This window comes from Leptidea sinapis, chromosome Z, assembly GCF_905404315.1.
Source record: "Leptidea sinapis chromosome Z, ilLepSina1.1, whole genome shotgun sequence".
NCBI lineage: Eukaryota > Metazoa > Arthropoda > Insecta > Lepidoptera > Pieridae > Leptidea > Leptidea sinapis.
Genome location: NC_066312.1, coordinates 2,971,530 through 2,996,564, shown reverse-complemented (window position 1 = coordinate 2,996,564; position 25,035 = coordinate 2,971,530). Strand labels below are relative to the sequence as shown.

Here is a 25,035-nt window from a genome sequence, read left to right as displayed (position 1 = left end):
CTAAGCACGGGCTACGTAATCTGTTCTCCCCTTTTACAGGAAAAAGCCATAAGCTTGAGTAGAATTGCTCTTTATTTGTTATGTATCGTTTTTTTACCATTTTGAATGGCATATGATATTAATCTAGTTTATAAAAATCACACAATAACAATAAGATAGGTATATCATTTTTTTTAAACCAATGAAATAATATTTCGTGTGCCGTCGATTATAAATTGATAATTTGCACCCAACCCAAGGCAATTGACACAGTACACGTATAAGTAGATAGTCACAAATTTGTAATAGAACTTTTTTAAAACAAGTGTTCAATACGTTTTTAACTTTTTTCTAATAACTCTGTCTATGTTTATAGAAATCTTATGTGTGGTTGATTGAAATCGCAATCAAAGTTTTTGCCGCCAGTTTTGTTATTTTCACACAAACTTGTATTCATATAGGATCATGTGTTTATGAATATTAGGAGCTGTTTCACAATGTCCAAGTAAAGCAGCAGATTGTCGTAGGTTAGATAAATTAATGGCTACATAAAAGTTCCTGATATAACAGATTGCGTTTCACAATCACTATGTTTTTATTTCTAGATGACTTATCTGGCAGATCGGTCTCAACCTCGCACTCAATACTTCCGTTTGACTTAATGTAATGTGTGTAATATTAAAAGAAACTGTTTCTTATACGAAATAACGTAACACAAGCTTAATAACATTTAATGAAAATTTTATGTGATATTTTGAAGTTTTCTATTTGTATATATTTCTTAATAACACTTATACCATTATTGTCACAATAAAATCAATCATCACATTGTATTCCGCTTTCTTGTAACTAAATTTGAGAATGTCAACTAATCAAGGCCTTTCATTATTGTCGATAAGTCATAACTAGAGACAGGATTAGATGCAAATGCATATTGCATATGCATCTTTTGTACCTTTTCAGCGGTAGTTGCATATTTTAGAAAAAAATAATAATTATGCATATTTACGCTCGATCTCGCTCATCGTTCGATGCTTTTCATAGTAAGCCCAAACAGTGCACCAAAATTTAAATTCTGCCCAGTATCCTCAGTAGACGTAGAACGCTCCTTTTCCGCTTACAAAAGTTTATTTATTAAGCGATCGTAGACACAATTTGTCTACAGAGCATTGAGAACAGTACTAAGTAGTACATATTTTTAAAGGTAAATCTTAAATTTCATTGTTCCCTAAGTAGGTATCTTGTAATATTTATTTCACAAATACGATTTTCAGTATAAGCCTTTATAAAATAAAATAAAAATATGACTTTTAAATTTTTCCTGTTTAATTGTATGCATAGTTTTTTATTCCCTTTTTATGGATTTTCGTGCAGTTTTTAGCTATTTTACTTGCATGTTTGCATGCATATTTTGGACATTTTTTGTAGCATATAATCCGGTCTCTAGTCATAACCATACACAAACTATGTATAATATGTATTACAAATTTAAGCAGAAAGTCAAATTTATGTATGTATGTAGATTGTTTTTTGTTGTTTGGTTGAGTTCTCGTGACAGGCTTTGTCATGCTCGATTAAATATCACTGCTTGTGGCGGCGACATGGGACGGGTCGTCTTCTTCCCTAAAATATGGTCGACGGAGGCGATGGCTGGCCTGTGCGTCATGCTCGTGAACGTGCGCTACTTGTCGTGGCACGATGATCCTGTTACCGGAAGCTCTGCTTCAGATTCTTAAAAATTATTATATACCTTTATTTATTTACGGCGTGTGTGTCGTGATGCGCAGCTACTGTAACTCAATAACTTTTGTTTTGTTTTAATTTACATTTACTTTTTCCACTTACTCGTGTAAGGCATTGACTATTTGACGTTTGAGTATGTTTGTTTCATCACTTTATATTGTAATTGACATGATTTGTAAAACGATGAAAATGTAAATCTTGATTTTAAAGAGTGGTAATGAGTCTTTTGCTACTTAGCTTAGCTCAACCTTTAACGAAGTAGCGGTAAATTCAATAAGATTTTTTTTGCAGTGACATTTCCGTGACCTACATGAATAAAGTGATTTTAATTTGATTTGAGATAAGCGTAATGGTATTAAGTTCGAAATTGATGCAACTAAATTTGTAGTTATGTCTTTTCGTGATTGTGAATTTAGGCCTATCATAAAGCCGGATTTGAGTGTGTGTATATTTAAAAGAAAAATGTGTGAGTTTGTCCACATCGTGTTCTAATGAAAATTTACCAAAGCTCTTTACGGAGAGTTTTTTAATATTACCTAATTATTTATTACCTATTTTTTTCATAAAGGAAAATGGTTTTATTAATCTATGTATATAAAATTTTAATGTTCGTTTGTTCAAAATCGCAAATCTGCAAAGGTTATTTACGAAGCGTGGCCGGGTTTCACTAGTTTGATATAAAATCGTAATGAATTTCAGATACTGAACAAAGATGGTAGCTGGGTTCGACTGGGCAGTATCTCCCTTGAAGCTTTTGTGGAGGGCAACGTGGAAATCGCCTGGTGTATTCAGTACCACAGACAGTTAGACAAAACTCTACTTGGAGTTATGGACGGGGACGCTTCTATGGCACCGGTAACACACACACATGCATACATACAGGCACATCTATCTCCCAGAGAGATAACGAATTTACATTCACCACGGTCCGGAGATATTTCCCCGGCCTTTCCTGTAACCCTGAAATGTACTAAGTTTTCGTTGCTTCAATCCATATATGCCCCGTAAAAAAATTCGTAGAGTCAATCTCTCATCCATCTTCTATAAAAGACTAAGCCATCTCGGTTGTTCTTTTTCAATAACTTCTAATACATCATTTCCTTACGTCCAGATTACTGATTATTTATGCCTTCAATTATATGAATACGTCAGGTTTAAAAAAAAATTATTCCTTGTCACTGATTTAAAAACTTTTTAAAGGTCTTCAAAGTTTCAAAACTTTGCGGAGGAATTTGTTTGAACTCAGATATCCACAGTAATATCAAAGCTTGTTGCGACTTTTCTGCTTCTTCAGTTACAAGAAAACTACATCGAGAACTTTCCTAAATGAAATATCACAGTTATTTTTTTAAATGCTTTTCAAATTAACTTTTATTCATTTCATTCCATTTTCATTAGAACTCACGCTAGGAATAGCATTTTGGCGCTCTCAGAGAGAATATCGGATATTTAATTAAATTCTCATAATTTCTTATCCCATTAATTGTATTCTCGTTCTTAGCTTCAGCAAAAGTAGATTTTGTAGATTTAGACGTTCAATAAATTATTTTTAAATCACATTATTTGTAGAAGTAGTGTTAGTTTAGAAAATAGCGAGTCGATGAAATCGTATGTAATCTTAGTTTTATGTATTGTTCCCATAAACTGTGTGACAAACAATAGTGTAAGGAAATAATCTGCTTGAATTCCTTTGATTTACCCCGACATTTACGTTTCAATGATTATAACCTCCGCCAATTGAAACTTGTATTTTCTCGAAGATTTCATACCAATCTGTTGAAGTTTTACTTATTTAACTTTAAACGTTTCTTACGTTTGTCCCATAGAACCTCCTTGAAGTTTCTGAAGGCTATTTTTCACTAAATATGTGAACGTGTCGTACTTATTCAAAATTTTTCGTAAATTTTTCAGAAACACGTAGGTAATTAAAAAACAAATTGAAAAATGAAGCCCTGCCATATACCGAATACAACTATGAAACTAATAATAACGATGCGACATGTTTACAAGAGTCCAACGTACCAACACTCCTGGTTTACCCTATTCAAAAACCTTAATCCAAGCATGAAGCACTAGAACATAGTAGAGAAAAGGATCCTACCAGTGCACTGCAGATTAAACAAACATCTCTTACTCCTAGTAGATTCTTTAACAGTGCAGATGAAACCCAGTTACACAGCCACTCTGTATATCGTCCTTCAATGTGTAAACGTAGGATCTCTAAAACCAATACTTCAACCACTTGAGATACGTCAGTCCATTACAAAATATATATTGATTCACGAAAAGAATCAATCTTGGCAGTGAGCTATAATTGACAGGTCGCAGTGAAACAGGTCTGCCTTAAACGAGTATTCTAAGACACACTAAAATGTATATGGAATCTTTGAAATAAACGAAATTTATTTAAAAAAAAATACTAAAGCCGCTTCACCATAACGGTACGTCAACGTTGCGGCGGTGCGGTGCGGTGTCGTAGCGGTCGCACTACCGTCTCCACGTGCACATACTAAGTACGTTCGTAACGTTAATAGTCACCCGATGCGTGTTGCAACTGCCGTTGACGCGTGTTTTTGCATAACTGTGAATGTTCACTTGATATTTTCGATATAACCAAACATGTTTATGTCTTACATCTTTCGTTTTTTGCTACTAAGTTATATAAGTTATTATATAAGTTCATTACCAAAATTTTAATTTGAAGTCTTGGAATCTTTCATCATCTATATATATTTTTTTATGGAATAGGAGGACAAACGAGCGTACGGGTTACCTGTTGTTAAGTGATCACCGCTGACCACAATCTCTTGCAACACCAGAGGAATCACAGGGTACGCGCTTTTTTTGAAGGTACCCATGTCGTATCGTCGCGGAAACACCGCACAAGGAAGTTCATTGCACAGCTTAGTAGTACGTGGAAGAAAGCTCCTTGAAAACCGCACTGTGGAGGAATTCCACACATCCAGATGGTGAGGATGATAACTAACTTGTGGCGTGTCGTGCGAAGGTGGAATTTGGCGGCAGGAATCAGGTTAACAGCTCTTCGGAACACTCCCCGTGATAAATGCGGTAGAAAACACACAATGAAGCGACTTCTCTACGCAACGCCAAGTGATCCAGCCGTTCACAAAGCACTGTGTCCCCCACAATTCGAGCTGCTCTATGTTGCACGCGGTCAAATGGCTCAAGCTGATACTGGGGTGCGCCAGACCAGAGATGACAGCAATACTCCATGTGTGGCCGGACCTGCGCTTTGTACAGCGCTAGAATGTGGGCCGGCTTGAAGTATTGCCGTGCTCTATTAATGACGCTCAGTTTCTTTGAAGCCAATTTGGCTTTGCCCTCCAGATGACCGCGAAATTGACAATCGCTCGAGATTTCGAGACCCAGTATTCCGATACTAGGCGAGGCTTTAAGGAAAGTGTTGTCGAAGAGCGGTGATACGACAAATGGGGTTTTTTTAGTGGTAAACGCGCAAACTTGAGTCTTCTGGGGGTTAAATTGGACAAGGTTCAATTTACCCCATTCCGCGACCTTCTCGAGAGAGGACTCGATAGAAGACAAGTTTCTCCCGGCACTGGTCGACGTTTTTCCGAGAGAGACCTGCACTCCAGCATTCACGGGCTTCGGGTTCGAGCAATATCCGTCGACAACGACCATACAGGTCGGTCTGCGGCCAGTGAGGAAGCTGGAGGTCCACTTGCACAAATTCTCGGGAAGCCCAAATAATGGAAGTTTTGAGAGGAGCGCCTTGTGCCATACACGATCAAAGGCCTTCGCTATATCCAGGCTAACTGCCAGGCCTTCCCCCTTTCTTTCAATAGCCGCAGCCCATCTATGTGTTAGGTATACTAGAAGATCACCTGCCGACCGACCATGGCGAAACCCGTATTGTCGGTCGTTGATCAACTGGCGACCCTTTAGGTATACCAAGAGCTGACGGCTAATTATGCTCTCCATGATTTTTTGAGAGCAGGAAGGACTACAGGCCTATTGCTATTAGCAATTAACAATAGGCCTGTAGTTTGCCGGATCCGAACTGTCTCCTTTTTTTTGGATCGGATGGACTACGCCTTTAGAATAAGAGTGCCGGAATAAACGCGTTAGCACCGGCGTCAACTCAGTGGCACACGTTCTAAGCACGATTGGAGAAATGCCATCCGGCCCGCTCGACTTCCTGACGTCCAACGAAAACAAAGCTTTATTAAGATGATTAATCAAAGTTGAATCTAGTGTAACGATAACACTTATGGTAATGAAATATGGCTGCATCATTTAGTGATGTGCCGCTGCAGCCGTAAATATGGATTAATTATTATCCACTGTCAAATCGACAGTGTTATAAAGAAACATTTTTTTAGTTGCTGACGAGTCGATTCTATTTATTAAGACAGTTTAAATGAACAGTTTTTTTTTTGTTTGGGATAAAGTAATAGAGACTAAATTTTGCTAATTATTTTAGTAGCTCATAAAAGGTACGCCTCTGATGAAATTGTAGCCTAGATCAAGGCCAGTAGCCAAATACACTAATAGATTCTTCCATTTTACGACAAAATTAAGGCCGGCTGGAATTAATTCAATCCGCAAGATTCTTTCACTTTGCAGTGGGATCTCTCTGCATCTTCTCTCGCATAAATCTATAATTATTATTGATCAACCATTGAATTTAAATTGTATAATCAAATTTGCGCTCTCAACAGTTTTTTTTATTCATGCACACGAGTTGTTTTAGAAGTGATCACGTTAAATGCACATCACTAAAAATATTAAATTTAATATACAGCACAACTAGTGAGACACCAAAGATACTTGAGAACGTAATATTTAGCGACATAAGAAAAAAATAAGATAAAAATAAATATTAATTGACTTCTTAGGGGGCATCCAAAAATTACGTCACATAACATGTGAGGAGGGAGGGAATCGACGTAGTGTGACAAGTGGCGGGAGAATCCTAAATTTTATGACATCACATTTTTTTTAAATATATTGTTTTATATGTAAGTATTTCTAACTTTAAATTTAAACTACATACCAACTAAACTTGCAAATACGCGAGACGAGTAGGACGTTCAGCTGATCGTAATTGATACGCCATTTCCATTACAATGCAGTGCCGCAGAGGATTCTTGAAAAACCTAAATTTTCAGCACAATTGCGCTTGTCACGTTGAGACATAAGATGGTAAGTCTCATTTGCAGTAATTTTACCAGCTACGGCGCCATTCAGACGGAAACACAATAATTCTTACACATTAATGCTTGACGGCAAAAAAAGGCGCCATTGTGGTACCCATAATCTAGCCGGCATCCTGTAAAAAGGAGCCTCCCCATACCCCTACTCAAGTGTATTTAGGCCATCAACTTCGTCTCGTTACTGCACTCAAGTTAAAAATCGCCAACTAGCACCCCTCTGTGAACAATTAAGGTACTGTTAAGTGAACTAAACAAGAATCACACAACCAGCACACCCCGTATATAATTTCTACTTAATACTATGACAAGACATTCTTATCTATATATATGAAAGAGAATGTATGTTTATATGTTCCCTAATAACTCCTAAACTATTCAACCGATATCAATGAAATCTTTTGTAATAGATTCGTTGAAGCTCAAGGAAGGTTTACATATATAGTTTGTAGTGTCACGATCCCACCCACTCACTCACCCACGCAGTTACCATATCCTTCGAACCGTTTATTGACAGAACAACGTCTGTCGGGTCAGCTAGTTCATAATATTATAAAGTATTTTTACATGCAACAAACAATATTAATTTCTTCATAGGAGGAGGATACTAGTGAAGATTATCTGGCAGACTGGAACTCTGATGCAGAACCAACAGGGCAAGCTAGCAACGGTACGTTTTCCATGTATATAATTATTTTGTATATTATTCAAATACCCACATTTCTATTTTTACTGCTTGTGATTATATGATTAAATAACATTTTTATTTAGGCACTTAGTTATTACGCTTAACAGAATTTTATGTCAAAAAAATTTGTGTCTATGCGTGGAATAGGGAGATTCCAAAAAGTATGATAGATCTTGTACATCAAAGGCTCACAAGGACTGTTCTAGATACGAGAGCATTGGTGTTAGCATTGACAGAAATCATTTCCGGTTGGTAATCCGTACTCATTAGATCTTTTTTTTATGGAAAAGTAGTACAAATGAGCGTACGGGTGTCCTGGTGTTAAGTGATCACCGCCGCCCACATTCTCTTGCAACAGCAGAGGAATCACACAGCGTTGCCGGATTTTTTAAGATACCCATGTCGTATTGTCCCGAAAATATAGCACAAGGAAGCTCATTCCACAGCTTTGTAATACGTGGAGGAAAGCTCCTTAAAAACCGCACCGTGGAGGACCGCCACCCATCCTGATGGTACAGATGTTATCCCAATATAAGGCGTGTCGTGTGAAGGTGGAACTCGGCGGCAGGAATCAGGTGAAACAGCTCTTCGGAACACTACCTGTGATAACATTCGTTAGAAGCGATGAATGAAGCGACGTGTCTACGCAACGCCAAGTGGTCCAGCCGTTCACAGAGCACTGAGTCCCCGACAATTCGAGCTGCTCTGCGTTGCACGTGGTCAAATAGATCGAGCTGATACTGGGGTGCGCCAGAACAGAGATGACATTAATACTCCATGTGTGGCCGGACCTGCGCTTTGTAGAGCGCTATAATGTGGGGCGGCTTGAAGTGTTGCCGTGCTCTATTTATATCTCCTTCTTCTTCGAAGCCAATTTAGCTTTGCCCTCCAGATGGCCACGGAATTGGCAATCGCCCGAGATTTCGAGACCCAGTATTCCGATACTGGGCGAGGCTGTAAGGGAAGTGTTGTCGAAGAGCGGTGATACGACTAACGGGGTTTTTGTAGTGGTAAACGCGCAAACTTGAGTCTCGTGGAGGTTAAATTGGACTTGGTTCAATTAACCCCATTCGGCGATCTTCCCAAGAGAGGAGTCGAGAGAAGACATAAGTTTCTTCAGGCACTGGTCGACGATTTTGCCAAACCTGATAATCAGAAACGTTAAGAATGTTACATGTTACGATAATTTGGAAATAAGATTTTTAAAGAAATGGGATGTGTGGACAGGATTTTTTCTGTGTCCATCACAGAATAAAACCAGAACTCAGAAGGGTCACTTGATGTTAGCTGATCATCGCCGCCCACATTCTTCTCCAACACCCTAGAAATCACAGAAGCGTTGAGTAGATGGTTGAAAGTATCTTACCTGCACTACTAACGAGAGGTAATGTGTATGGAAATCTTGGGGAAGGTCGACCTAGGCGTATGTCCTTAATTGGGTCGGAAATATATTAAAATGGACTAGTTGACAAGTAGGAAATATAAGTATGCGGTAATGTACTAAAAGATTGATGTTAGGGGATGATACCAGCAGCCGAACTGTCTGGAACTCTCGAACCGCGCGTTTTATCAGTAATTTCTTGTCTCGCACAGCTACTTTGTGGAATCAATTACCGGCTGCAGTTTTCCCGTACTGATGCGTCTTAGGGACATTCAAACATCCTTACAGTATAAAAGCCGTACATACCACATGTAGTCCGTAATCTCTGCCTTTACCTGTGAGAGACAGGTGTGATTGCATATTGTGCTTTTTTAATCAAACCTTGCAGAGTTTATGTATGTTCCATACAAAATTCTTTTCAAAGTTGTTTGATTTAAAAATAAGAATAAGAAAAATTTATTCCATGCCATACACAAAATTATAACCTAAATAATTATTAATATATTCCTTATCCTAATTTAGCCAAATATGCTGAGTGGCAAAAGAAAAGGTCGATGCTCAACTGCGCTGATTTTCAGTATCTGCCTGGGTAACTGTCGGAGTGCTAGTAAACACACAATCAGAATTTAAAAATAATTTTATGATTTCGATTTGAATAAAAATTAAATAGAACAGTGAAAGAAGTGTGCAAATGAATCAAGAAATAGAAGTAGGTTATCAAAGGCATGCCCTAGATCATTGTATAGATGCATTGAGCGCGTCTTTATGTGTGTTTGATTGATCCTAGTTGTGAATGTATCCACAACGAGAGGACAATAAACTTCATTAGATCATTTTGAAATATTAAATAATATTATGATCTACGTTTGCGAAACTTTATAGTATTTGTCTATTAAAGAAAAATATTGGCACACAATGCGGACTTCATTCTTTTTGTGCTCACAATTCAAGAATGACAAGCGTGCTTTGTGCATTTCTGATTCGATCTCGTAGGGAAACTAGAAGCATAGCCCACTCGAGTGCTCTCTCAGCGACCATGAGCTTTCTCATAAGGCCCATAGTTAGTGACGTAAAATATAAATAAGTTGTTAAAAACAAGCAAATGGGCATTTATTTTACTGGTTTTCTTTTGTTTATTCAAAATTTACATAATAAATTGAAAAATTTTTCGGTTTAAGTTTTAGAAAAGTACTGATTCTATTCAATTCTTTAAAAAAAGAATGTTGTTATCGATTAATATTCGGATATTTTTAACTCCAATGTTTATTTTTGGGAAGCAACTTCCAAATTTTTTATTGGATATTTCAAATTATATATAAATATTCTATTCGGTTAAAAATTATCATTAAATCCTTCTTTGTGCACTGTATTTTTTGTGTCGGAATATTTTCATTGCGTTATATTGTAATCGACTCCCTAAGAAACCAATTTTTGTTGATATTGAGGTATGACCGCGCCTTAAATAAGGTAGCCGAGAAAGAAGAACTTAGAAGAACAATCGCAAAATAAATATCATTTGAAATTCAAGTTATTTATTATCTAAGGGGCTGTTTTCCCAATGTCCAAGTAAAGTAGCAGATTTTCATAAGCTAGATAAATTAATGGCTACATAAAATTGCCAGATAGATATTGCGTTTCATAATCACCATATTTAATTTATATATGACTTATCTGGCAGATCGGTTTGGCAACCTCGCACGCAATAGTTCCGTTTGACGAAAAGAAAATATTAAAAAAACTGTATCTTATACGAAATAACGTAAAACAAGCTTAATGACTTTTAAAGAAAATTTTATATATATGTTTTTTAAACACCATGTTGATGCGAAATTTGTTCCTTATTAAAATTTATAAAGTGAATAAAAAAAATACTTACCTACAGTAATTGTACTTATTATTTTTTACAGATGCTGTAGAAGAAATTCCAGTTCTCTTTTCAGTTCGCTATGACCTCGCTGATGTAAGTAAATTACCTCTAATATTAAAATTCTGCATGTGACTTTTGTGGTGTCGAGGTGTTGGTATTAACGTCGGTTTTATTAAATATTAGTAGTCTCTAACGTCCTTACAAATAAAATTGGCATAATTTTATAACTAAGCATAAACCAAGAATATGTAAAATGTTTACAAATAGTCATTTTGCTTACGAATGGTTTGTTCGGACGTATAACGTTTCCCGCGTTTATTTGCAAGGCAGCTTGTCATTCGGAAAACTTCAGAATATTATCATTGTATTGACAGTGTTGTGAACGATATTGTAAACATTTTGCATTTTCTTTGTTTATTATCAGTTATAACTTTATACCAACTTTATTTGTAAGTCCGTAAGTCTTTAACATTATACGTAAATAAACGCTGAATCTACATACATATCTAAGATATTTTATTCGTCTATATAGAGCCTGTTGCTGTCAGATAATGCATGAAAACAGGCCAGGTTTATTACTTTAGTGTGCACGACAAGCTACGTTTTACACTCGCGATATGTGTAGCACTTTGTTTTAGTGTGCGTACGTTGCTGAAAATAGAGATTAACTGTTTGCCGCTATTTTATCTGTCGACGTGTCCATAGCGGTAACAGTCTATCTAGACGTATAAATTATCTTGATAGGTACTTATATAGAAATAATAATAAAATTAAATATAAACCGTAAGAAAGCAGCTTTTATTTTGTTACATTGGTACATTAAATAGGTTATTTTAAAGAATACTCGCTGTGTGTTCTACAAACATTACCGTAGCCAAAAAAGTGGTTATAGAATGTTTGTCTGTATGTACGTCTGCTAAATAGATTTAATGTTGCATGAATATTAAAATGAGGTCGAATCAACATAACATTATAGGCTACAAACTATCACGCTAAATGCAGGACTTTTACAGGCTTCACGCTAAATTTTTGCTGCTTTATAGTATCCAGGCGGACATTGTCGCGGGCAGCAGCTAGTTCATAATATTTCTATGGGTATCATTACATAAATTTTGAGACTGATATCCAACGCGCAAATGCTGCCAGTATTCTTGGTACACTTCCTTGTAGTTTTTAATAGGTATAATCAAATTATGTATTTGGTTAAGTTATAAGTATTAAAAGGCATAAAAGGCATTTATTTTCTCACAATTGATTCCTTTAGGATTCTTTTTGATGTCATTTCTTATACTACTAGATACTACTACCGCTTCGGAAACAAATGGCGCTCTGAGAGAGAAGAAGCGGCGCAAGAAACGCTCCCAGCATTCTTTTTTTTTGCGCTCTTTTCAATAAAAATATACAATATTGTACAGTCGCTATAAAATAATCACAATCTAGTCCCAGGCTGTCCGATCATTTAGATATTCAGCAGTGGAGTAATAGGATTTACGACAGAGCCATTTTTTTATAAAATATTTAAATTTATTTATAGATAATGCCTGAACAGTGGCTGGGACTTTATTGTAGAAGTGTATACATTTACCCTTAAAGCTATTATGTATCTTATGTTATATTTTTATATTTATACATATATATATATATATATATATGTGAATTTGACATTAATGTAGTTATTTTTAGCATACCATAAAAAATATTTCTGTAATATGTTTTTACGGTGATAAAAATGAAGGATCTTGAGTTTCTAAATGTCTTGTATTATGGCAGCACGAAGATGAAGAAAACAAGTCACCAGCGAGAGAGCCAAGCAAAATTGATAGACAACTCAGAAAAGACGCAGCGGCCTCGGGTGTGATACCACCGGGATCGCCGAGGGACTCTCCCTTGTAAGTATTGAAACAGATTACCAGCTTTACCATTTTATTCTCACTGTTGTGGCAGCTGATGTGATCAAGCCTGCTCGGTCTTTTAGTTATGTTATTTATCTTAACAGTAGTGAACCTTATCTCAAGGACCCATATCGTAGAAACATCTACCAACCAAATTATGTTTTGATATTTAATACGGAGGAAATGGGACATCGCTCAAATAAAGATAATGTATGAAATCAGCCAGCCTGTATGTAATATATCACGAATTCCGTATTTAAGTCGCTGCCATACCGTAGAATGGGGTGTTATGTGAACCTGTCGCTGAATCGAAGAGGCTTAAGAGAAACCAAAAACAATTTAGTTATATTTGCTGATTAACATATTATAAACACATTTTAAAATAATGTATTTTGGGGTAAGTAGGACCGTCTAAACGAGTGAGTCAAGAACTCGGAAAGTAACATCCCTAGCAGAATTTCATATCCACCCGTCTAGTACTAGGGATCACGCAGATTTTTGTATTTATATCAACTTAATATCAACAAAAATGACCAATGAAGTTCAAAAAAATACTATGTTTGAATGTCTAGTAGTATGTATATACTTCCGGTAATAAGGTATGGTAATTTTTAATTTTATTTGATATAATTAAAGAGACAAAATCAGAAAGAAAACCTAAAACAGGCTTCTTGTCTACTATTCTATTCTTGTTGATCAAGCAATCTCAAACGCCTATACTCTATTGCAACTATAGGGGAATTTTATACATATGTTATTCACCAGAGACATTCACATTGAAACAACACTAACATTGAATACGACCACGATATTGCGATTCTGGAAGTCACGGCCAGGCTTCGGGTCAAACAGCTCTCTCCCTGTGTAAGACTTTTTAAATTATTTTTTCTGTAGGAGAGCAGCTCGCCGTAACAACGGTAATGGTGAAGTTGAAGACGAAGATCCATTACAGAAAGAACAAGCAGCTGATAACGCTAAAGAGGCAGTACAGAAACCAGTCGACGGTGGAAACGAGGCGAACGATGTCATACAAGTGGATGGTAGAGAGGCTTTGTACGACTCGATGGTGGATGAGAATAATGAACAGCTTGTAAAAAGCAGTGAAGAAATAGAACTTGAAGCGTCTAACGTTAAAAGTGAAGACGCTGCAGATGAGGAAGTAGCCGCTGCTAATTTGGGAAATGCTTTACCGGGTGACGAAGAGAAAAGTGTCGCTAACTTCAATGATGCGGTACGTATTTTTGTTAAAAACAAAATACTTGATGCTTACTTCTTAGTTCAAATGCAGACTAGCTAAACCCAAAGTTATGATCTTTGCTTAGTTTCGTTATTATTATTATTAGTGTGCTATAAGAAGATTCAACAAAGAAGTATGATCTCCTAGCGTCGAACGCCGCCTTGACTTTCTCAGCTTTAGTAATTGAGCCGTTGCTCATGTTGTTATGCAATAGGAGAATAATTTGGAAACGTCACTGGCCTTTAATGAGATAAGAACTAAAGGTTATAAATAATTTTGATTATCATATTTTCAGTTTCCAGTAGAAAAATAAATACTTGCTGATTCAGATATTTGTAATGACTTACTACTTTACCGATTTATCTTTTTTTCCCCTATTAAAAATATCACAATAAAATTGGCAGCATTTCGAAATTAGTTGTGAATGTTATTGGACATCTTGTAATAACTTCGAATTTAGATCATAGAAAAACTTTATACAATTATTTTTAATGCAAAGGTTGAAAAAGTTAAAGAACAGCCCAGACTAGCCCAGGCCGCTACACAAACATCACCTGATATCCGGGAACCTCACCTCCCAGAACAACTAATAGAGCAACCCGACCAACCAGCCCCGAGTACATCAAAGGTATGTAAATTAAACTTGGAACTAATATATTATTATAACAATTTGTGTATAGCTTTAATAAATGGTATGAACGGATTAATATTTTTAATTAAATTAAAACGATCGTAGATATATTGAATAGGGTCAAAGCCTGTTCTATAGTACCAGGTATAACAGAGCTTCTATAAAAGGGTTGAATCGAGTGGAAGACACCTGTATCAGGACCGTGACAATAGAAGGCCCTTAGTATCTGCCTTCCCTCTAGGAGACAAACGTAGTTGTACGTATTTATATATGAAGTAATAGCCAATAATCAAAAATTTATTATCTCTCTGTTTTTTGTTCTTGTATTTCTTATCTAGTCTGCAAATGGGCATGAAACTTTTGAAAAGTTGCTAGTATGATAACCGATTCTTAAATTCATCTTCATTTCATTCATCTTCTCAACCCTATCAATTCTGTAAGAATAATTGAAAATTTTTATTTATTCTAAATATCTATTTACAAGAATCTAACAAATGAAATCTTTTTTTGTAACTTTTGATGTTTTTAAGCAAAAATCTGTAAATTTATAATGAGTGGTTTATATTGAAGGAGGAAACCATAGCGAGTGTACGCCAGCGCGTTGAGAACATGTCCAACACGCCTGTGCGCACCACACCGCTAGTACGCAAGCAAGCCTTAAGCTTCTCTCAGGCTGAATGTCTGCGGTCAATATTCGCGGCGATGCTGTGGCATGAAGGTAGGTATATTTTACTTGACTAGACTATAAGGCTTAGGACAATAAATACAGCGCTGACGACCTTCTAGGTGAAATAAATTCGTGCTTTTTGACGCATCGCTGTGTGACGATTACGTTAGTTCAGGTAAAATCGGCTTGAGAGATCAACATTAGCATGCGCTACGTCGACGAAATCTAAATCTTACGCACCCTGAAGATAGTTATCAAGCTCACTCAAATGTGTACGAGTTTTTTTGAAGATACTCATTATAGGTATCATAGGTACTAGAAACACCGCACAAGGTAGCGTATTCCAGTCTGGTTGTACGTGGAAGAAAGTTCCTTGACAACCGTACTGTAGATAAACGCCAGTCAACTGGATCATAGGAATGTTATACTAATTTGGGTTATGTGGTGGGAAGAAATTAGGCTGTTAGGAAATGGGTTTTAAGGATGGGGGGAAAAAGATTTGTCTGAATTTGTATAATTGTGGTACTTAATTTACAGTTTTAATAATGATAATTCAGGCATAGTGCCCGACGCCATTGCATGCGCGGCATTTCTCAAGTTCCATCCGCAACTACCGAAGGCGGGAGCACAAGTCGTCACTAGAGGCTCGCACGATACATCAGCGCCCAAACCGCAGAGACATTCCGTTGAAGTCACTAATGCTGGTATGTTATCTTATTGAAATTATTTACTATTTTAAGTTTTATGGCGTGCTGTTTCTGTGTGGGCCCCTGTTTTTAGATCTGATTTTCGGTAAAATTTCATGATGAAACCTGTTTCACAGATAGGATTCTCCAGTTAGAAACAGGAGTGACGCCACGCCAAGTATATACATCTAGTAACTAAGTAGATATAATGCAAATATAATAAATGTTGTTAATTAAAATCTTAATGGCAATTTGTATAACTACACAATATATTGGATGTTTTATCTTAATATATTTCAGGTCAATATCTTAACATAAATCCCTCGACGTTGGAGACACTAACTCGCTCCGGAATAGAAGCTTCTTCTAGTCGATCCCGTACAGGTGGCATCAATACATCAATAAAAGAAGAAGACACTCACACACAAACGGCTGATAGTGGTATGTGTTTTGTTTTCTATAAAGGTTTCTGTGTATTTTTTGTGTAAAAATGAGGGCAAGCGGTTTTCTGTGGAGATTGGTTTAATAATTCTATAGTTTAATAAGAAACAAAACAATTGTTTCCTAATTGATTGTCTTCAGATGAAAGAATGATTTTGCATGTCGATAGTACAGTTGTTGTTTTATATATTTATATTTTATTAAAGTTGTCTCTTAAAATCACGTGCATTATTGTTTTTTATGGTTCAGATTATCAATAGCCTAAATCAACATTTGCCTAAAAGGTCGACGATATTATAAAAGGAGTGTATATGTCAACACACACATAACTACATATTTGCTATGTTGACACGGTGGTTGAACATTAAAAAGTAATGTTAATAAATAAGGTTAAAAAGTAATGTAAATTTGCCGCGAGCAACACTTTTTTCGATTGTTTTGTGAATACAATATGATGCTAACTAAATTGCTTAGATGGTTTATACGTCAAGATAGAGTCTCTTGCTGTTAGGGAACCGATAAAAACAGGCCAGGTCTAAAACTTTAGTGTGCGTGATAAGCTACGTCTTACACCCTCGATTTGTATGACAAGTTTGTGTGTGCGTGCGTGAATTGCTCAAAATAGACGTTAACATAAAACTAAAGACGTATAAATGATGAAAGCTAAATTGTTATTTTAGCGTCAGCTGCAGAGTCCTCGTGTGTGGTGAATGTGCTGCCGCCCGCCTTACGAGCTCTGGTGGCGCTCTGGGACTCAATGTGTGACTCGGACGCGCTCAACGCAGCAACTGAAAAGTTTGTTACAAATCTTGGATTATACAAATTTTAAAAGTAATATTCTTTAGGTGGACTGAGCACTTTTATTGTGAGTATTTAATGAGACTGAGCCGTAACGTTCGACTATATGTGAGTTGATCAAATGAGACTCACTCAGTCATCATAGTTGCCAATTATTCACGGCGGCTTCATTTAGTTTAAATCCTGTGTTTTTGTCTTTAAAGCACTCACATTTTTGTAAAATGTGATGTATAATAATATAAACATTGGTACATTTGCCTGCCTGCTCAACTGCAATACTCTTTAAACGTATTTATATATATATTCTTTATAAAGAATTGACTTGAGATTTTCTATCTTCTTCTATCTATCTTCGTTGTTTATAAATGTTGATACTGTACGAATATATTTTTTTTGATATTATATTCTCAGAAGTGAATAAACTGCATCCTTAAAAAATTGTGTTCAAAAATCAAGTAAACATAATTTCAGAATTAAAAAAGAAGACAACGAAGAAGATGAGATTCGGCCCCTCGGAGGCACTCTTCGTAAGAAGCCTTGGAAGTTTGGATCCAACATAAAGTTACCTTATGCGGGTAATTAAATAAATTATTCCTAAAACATACCTTACTCAGCGCGAGTTGAATGCAATCGGGGCCTGGGGTAAAGGGCGGGAGCATCTCCCCCCGCTGTCCGCTCACCTCGCGCACCTTAAGTGTAGTGCTGTGTTGTTCTAGACGGTTATTGTGCACTTACCGTGTTATCGCGTTAATGCTAAAGTTAATATCCCGTATTATTTTTTGATGTGAATAATGCTTGATCCGAGTCTATTAGGTTCCGTCCCGAACAAAACTACAAAAATTTTTAGACATTAAAGAAAGGCAGAAAAAGTTGATGACTTGATTGGATATTAAATGAGTAATGCAATCTCTTAGAACATAACGATAAAGTAGCCTTAATCATTTACTTGATGACGGTATAATAAAATTAAACGAACCTTCTTTCACGTAGTACCAAACTATGAAAAAAACTGCTTCGGACAGTGTTTCTAGGACGACAACACCGTCAAGAAACGCGTGTACAGTCACTTAGAAGGCTGTAATCACCACTGTGATTCCTTTACCATTGCTCAGAGTATTATTGGTGGCGGTGATCTATTAATTACGAGCAAATGGCCCGTAGCCTAGTTTGTCCCTAAATCTCGTAAGATGTCTGCACTGTCAATTTTTGAGTCTCGATTGTCCCAGTGAGGACGCTTGGGTTACACACGGCTCTGAACCCACGTACGTTGTTTGAGTGTGGATGGTATTGGGTGCAGTGCGTTGTGAGCTGTGCGGTGGCAGCAGTGTGACTCCGCCACTGGCCGCACACATGCGCAGCGTGCACCCGGGTTGTCGCAAACCGACCTCCCGCGGCTACGACCGTGCCGGCATGTACAACCACGCCGAAGCCATCCCCTCCGCATCTGACACGCCCTCCTCGCTCTGCGGGCAACTCGCACAAGGTACACATATCACGCCTTTACAACATTACACTATTCCAAACAAGAAGCCCTATTTAACACATGTAAGAACGTTAAGCGTATATTACAAAATAAACATTATGACAGTTCATACCCATATAGTAAATTTAATATTATATTTTTACAAAAATTTCATAAACCTTTTTTTTTAAATAGTGATTTTTGTTGCTACACTACAACAATTGCTTGGTATTTACCCTCGTAAATGTTATAATAATAATAATAATAATAATAATAATAATAATAATAATAAACGTTCCAAGCCACAAACATCACATTTTAAGGAATTCGTGTTTAATGTTTAATACATATTAGTGTATTCCATACATGTGGGTTGGGCTTAGTCATGATGTTATTTAAAGAGTGACAGTAGGGCTGCCATTTTTGTCAGTCCGTTAATATGAACCACGTGACCAGTTTTGAGTCGACATGATTGAGATAACTAATTACTTTAAACAATCTTTGTTATCGGTGGTAAATCACTGTGTACAGTACAGTACAGTATTTTAATATTATACTAGTACTTTATAGTGGAAAAATAGTGGCATTATCTAGTAGCAAAATCTGACAAAACGTATTAAAGATTATCTACTTAGAAGAAACGGACAAAAATGAGTTTTCTAGAGTCAGTCTGTTACTAAAAGCAGACAATTGCATTTTATTTCGTACATAATTATAGATATCTATCATGTGTCAAACGGGACTTCATGTTGAGAATACAATATATATAAAAAAATATTTATAAATTACTATATTGAGATCGCTAGCTTGTTGCATGTGATCCTTATGTAATAATTTGCATGCATGAACTGACTGTATAATACCTAGCTTATCAATCGGCTCCAATTTCTGCCGTGAAGCAGTAATGTGTAAGCATTGCTGTGTTTCGGTCTGAAGGGCGCCGTAGCTAGTGAAATTACTGGGCAAATGAGACTTAACATCTTATGTCTCAAGGTGACGGCGCAGCTGTAGTGCTGCTCAGAATTTTTGGGGTTTTGCAAGAATCCTGAGCGGAACTGCATTGTAATGGGCGTATCAATTACCATCAGCTGAACTTTCCACTAGTCTCGTCCCTTATTTTCATAAAAAAAATACTCACATAGGGCAAGAATTGGGTAAATATTTCACATGTTTTTCGGTATTTTGCGGCAGTATTCGACACTTTCCGAACAGGCTGAAATGATCTTTTCTGGATATTTCAAATGTTAAACATTAGAGATGGCAAATGTACAAGTAGCTCAGCTACTTAGCTTAATAATTGCAGCACGTTAATATAATATTACCTCGAGGTCTTTCTACACATTTTTTCAATCATAACAAAAAATGGACTTCTTCCTTTTTTTCTCTCCCTACTTCCGCTCCCATATTCTCGCTGTTCTATTCTTGGTAGCTTAAGTTGATATACCAGCAGCCGAATACCACCACTGGACATCTCTTTTCAAAAACTGGCACAAATGTTTCCTAAAAGATCAGTGTATGCTATTCAAATGTAATTTTAAGGTTATCCAAGACTCTCTCGTAAGTTGCTGACAAAATTGTTGTAATTGGAAGGTTGTGATGAATTTTGTTGAAATGACACTCCAGGCGATAGATATTATCGTGACGTCATAAACCGGTACATATAGTATGTGGACTGGAAGCGATCTCCATATAGTTGGCACGTTATTATTTATTGAAATTATATTATTAACTCACATTTTAATCAACATTCACAATAATTGTAAAAAAAAACTGGTCTAAAATATATTTTACTAACGCACAATGACGTTAAGGAGAAAAAATTGCACATTTTGCTTTTATATAAATAAAAAAGTACTTTGAATGAATCAGAAATTTAAAACGGAAGTGATTACGGGACAATAATGCTGAGTTAATAGTTATTTGTTTACTTTCTGTAATTCATATTATTATATTAAAAATAATTCATATTAGGTTGGGTCCACATGTGAAGGACAGGCAAGAGATACCTTCGTTCGCCTTGTTTCTTCTTGTGTGGACAACGTTTTATGATAATAGAAATTGTAACTAAGATTTATTAGTACATTAAATATAATTCAAGTACTTCATAAAGTTGCGATTATATTCTTACTGAGATTGTGCACAATGATATTATTATAATATGAATTAAGGAATTGTGTTTAAGGAAGCTTATGCTTTATCATATTTCATGTGATGTCAGTATATATTTATGATAATTTGTTTAATTTTTACAATTCTCATTTATCACGAATAATCTATTCTAGTTATTATTTTTAATAGTAATTTTGATTATTTTGCATGCCTCTACTTATAAGTGTTCTTATTCTTTCATACTAAACCTCATTAACTTCTCTATCTTTGCAATGTGGCCGCTCCTTTTAGACCTTATCGGTGTGAAAATACGCGCTACGTTAGCAGCGTACCAACTATGGTACTTGTTCTGCGAGAAATGCCGCGAGCGGGCGCTGAAGGCATCAAGCGGTAGCCCGAAGAAAATCGTCACAATAGCAGAGCCGGCTGAACCTGCCGAAAACACGCCGATTGAAATTGATCATATTGTCATGAGAGACAACGCCTCATTCCTATTGGATCTCCTGCCACTCAACGCTTCTGGTGAGTGTATCGAGTTTAAGCTAGCGATGGGTCGTCAACGTATTTAGTGTAAACGACACTAGACCGTTCAATTTCTTTCGTCGACTAGTCGATGGACTAGTTCAAATCGTGGAGTTCACCTTGGACGGTATTGTAGACGCTAGACAAGACAGTCTATTACAAGTTTACGTTGCGAGACGGATCGACCGAATCGACTGTATGGGCTCGTCGCGACCGCCGTGGTTTGGAATAAGACTGTGTTAATTCGTAATAATGACATTAATTTATACCAAAAAAATTAGTAGCATTAAAATTTTAATTTTGTATAATAATGTAAATTTAATGAGGATCCTACTAGCTAAGTTAAATAAAAGCATTATTACCAAAATACCAAATCCTATTTTGGTGTACTTGAAAGATCAACTGATTTTTTGTACATGATTAATATCATGTGGTGAAAATTAGTTCATAATTTACATTTTGTTTTAAACGGACGACAAAAGAAACATCTAGTCATAGTCTATGAATTGAACTAGTCGATTTGAAATACTAGAACCGTCGAACCGTCGACGCATAGCCGACTGCTTGGTTGAACTGGCCCAATTATTTACCGCACATCGCTAGTTTAAGAATTTTTCCAGCCGTTTACAGTCATATTTTTTTTAAATATTATAAACTGCAGCAGGATATTTCGAACGCAATTTGAAGGCGTGGAAGACGTGCTCCAGAGTTTGTTTTGAATATATTATAATTGTTTCAATTTTGCTGTAGTTCTCGTGAAACAAAGAGTAAAAAGTGAAAGTGAGCAAAAATTTAAAATAAACAATTAAAAATTAAAAATTCACTGAAAGCAAAGAAACGATCACTTCAACATCTTGTAAATTAGCATTTCTAAGTAAGTCATTTAATAGTTAAAAATAATTTGAACCATCGATTTAAAAAAAATCTCAACCCCAGAAAATATTTTACGCACGCCAGCACACTTCAACCAACAGCTAGCAGTAAAATATGGTATAAGAAATAAGATAGAAACGTACCTATATCTGAAAGCCTCTGAGACGTCCCTTCACTCTACTCGAAAAGAATATTCCTACCAAACGTCAAACTTAATGGTTCCAGAGATGTCGCGGTGAAGCAATAGGTGGAAATCTTCTATATAGATTGACAGCTATATAAAGCTCTTTGTCTTCCAACAATAAATAAATGAATATCTTGTAGAAGCGTCATCATCGTCCCGTGGTCCTCTGACACCAACGGCCAGCATTTGGCAGCCAGCACCGCACTTCCAGTGCTTGGAGGCGCTCGGCGCCAAACCAAAACAGAACGCCCCGGATTCCGCCAGATACCATTCACTCGGACGTCCGATGCCTGGCCCCAGTACGGTAATACTAGCCTCTATGTAGAGGAAATCACTTATGTCAAAGTCAAATAAACTTTATTCAATTACGCTTAAACTATGCGCTTGAGTCGGTTGAATATTTTAGACTTGAAAGCTAAAACAATCAAATTTAAAATTATATTGTTACATTTAGTTTGCACCACGGTACAAGAGTACTGATAGGAAAGGACCCTAATCCAACAACACCCTGATTGTGCTTTTATACTCCTCTACTTTTATCTGTCACTAGCCGTTGCTGCCCGATTCGCTGGGCGAATTTAAAAAGGAAATAAATTAAATTTGATCCATCTCATTACAAATACAATAAAAAAAATATGTAGCTATAAACCATCTTAGATAAATTTCACATCGAATGGTGGTAGTTTCATGTCGATACTATCAGTGCTTTAGGCTCGAAAGAGCCTCAAACAAAGACCATTTTCATATATATATATATATTTACACAGCCACTATCAGTAATATAAGTACATACTTTATTGAGTCTTTGAAAACGTCTATAATCTCGCCAAAAAAGCACAATTGTTTTGGTGCCGCAGACAACTAAATCCAGGTTAGGTTAGCTGACCCGGCAAACGTTGTTTTGCCATATAAATTATTTTTAGAGTTTCTTGGACATTGCTTTATTTTTCTAAAATAAACGTAGTCTAAGTTACTCCTTATTACATCAGCTAACTGCCAATAAAAGTCGCCGGATTAGCCGGAACAAACAGACAGATAGACAGACAGACAAAAATTTAAAAAAATGTTATTTTGGTGTATGTACCGTATATATATTCATAATATACATTAAGTAAAAATCGGTTATTTCAATATTACAAACAGACACTCCAATTTTATTTAAATGTATAGATAATTCACACAATATTTTTATAAATTATAGCCTATATGTTATTCTGGTGTGTAAGCTATATCATTGCAAAGTTTCATCAAAATCCATTCAGTAGTTTTTGCGTTAAAGAAGTTCAAACATACATCCAGACATACAAACTTTCACATTTATAATATTAATTAATAATAGGATACGTAGTAGGTACCATATTACATACATTTCATGTTTAAATCATTGGACTAAATATTTAATGTTAAGAATAAAGCTTGTTACTATATTTTAACTTTTTCAATTTAAATGTTAAATATACATTATTTTAACAAATTCAATTTATATTGTAAATATTTATAGAACAATGCACTCGTACCCTCGGAGATGTCAAACTCCCAGCAGCCTCGCGTGCATCGCTCAGTGTCCTTGGGTCAAGCTGACGAAAGAAATCTAGCGAGTGCTGCGCGACCACCTTTGGCCGACATAGAACCCGCCCCCCAGGAAAAATTTTCAGGTAAAATATTCTTTCTTTCCACGTCGAACCAACGCACCATCGCATCAATAACCATAGGATAACTTATACAAATTTATCAAAGTGTCCTTAAAATATTAAACTATGCTCGCTATGACTTTGGCTGGCATGAAATGTTTTAATATATAAAATATTATATTCTATTATATTTGAATTGATATATATCCATTTAATTATTAAATGTTTCGTGAGAGACATTATTAACTATATCTGGTCAGACTAATTGGATGTCCTTCATCAGGGTGAGAGTTGTGAGATCGTGGTCGAGTCCCGTCTAGCACTACGAAGTTGCGCTCGTAAGCAACAAGCCCTCAAGGAACCGTTCCCAAATAGTATATACATATTCAGTTCTCCTACAGGTGCCGGTTCGTCGTTGCTATCGCAGCCCAGCGCCGCCCTACAGAAGCTAGTAGGTTGTGAGTTCTCGACCGGTGGGGTGTCCGCGTTTGAGACCCCGCAAGTGGACCTCGACGCACTCGTCCGCAAGCCGGTTATGGCGTTCGTGCTGGCCAAGCGTGATCTGCAATCATACCGGCGGAAGTTGGACGCTGTAGTCAGGATTAATACTGTCAGACAGTATGCTTTTGAGGTTAGTTCTTACTAAACGACTTTACGTATTATTGACGAAATTCCCTCTGTCCAACCTGAGCGGCTAAAATTTTGATTACTTATTTCAAAAATATTCTATGCATAAAGCTATTACAGTGAACCAAAAGCGTTTTCATTTTGTTATGTATAGTATCGTTTCAATGTAGTCACAAAGAAAAGTGAAAGCAAACCGAATACGTGGCGAACCGAAAGGCAGGACAAATCAAAGGCTGGCTTTGATGCACGACGTCAAAAACTTTGTTTATTTACAAAACTTAGACACGAATCCTTCAACGCTTCGCTTTCGGTTTGCATTCGCCATGCTTACAGTTCGGTTCTGCTCGCATTTTGACTATAACTTTAAACAGTATCAACAGGGACACTAGAATCTACTAAAAACTGGTATATTTCCACGTTGGATG

General features: G+C 36.4%; 1 protein-coding gene across 1 annotated transcript in view; it reads left to right on the top strand.

Annotated features, from left to right (window-relative positions):
• LOC126978381 (E3 ubiquitin-protein ligase MYCBP2) overlaps positions 1-25,035 on the top strand; it is a 191,168-nt gene that overhangs the window by 142,523 nt on the left and 23,610 nt on the right. The window contains exons 40-55 of the mRNA XM_050827139.1: positions 2,422-2,577; positions 7,512-7,584; positions 10,891-10,943; positions 12,621-12,739; positions 13,637-13,973; positions 14,479-14,607; positions 15,181-15,328; positions 15,835-15,981; positions 16,264-16,404; positions 17,085-17,199; positions 17,674-17,777; positions 18,500-18,685; positions 21,065-21,295; positions 22,493-22,656; positions 23,854-24,007; positions 24,385-24,614. Of these exons, the coding sequence (XP_050683096.1) occupies positions 2,422-2,577; positions 7,512-7,584; positions 10,891-10,943; positions 12,621-12,739; positions 13,637-13,973; positions 14,479-14,607; positions 15,181-15,328; positions 15,835-15,981; positions 16,264-16,404; positions 17,085-17,199; positions 17,674-17,777; positions 18,500-18,685; positions 21,065-21,295; positions 22,493-22,656; positions 23,854-24,007; positions 24,385-24,614 (2,487 nt within the window). The remainder of the gene's footprint in view (positions 1-2,421; positions 2,578-7,511; positions 7,585-10,890; positions 10,944-12,620; positions 12,740-13,636; positions 13,974-14,478; positions 14,608-15,180; positions 15,329-15,834; positions 15,982-16,263; positions 16,405-17,084; positions 17,200-17,673; positions 17,778-18,499; positions 18,686-21,064; positions 21,296-22,492; positions 22,657-23,853; positions 24,008-24,384; positions 24,615-25,035) is intronic.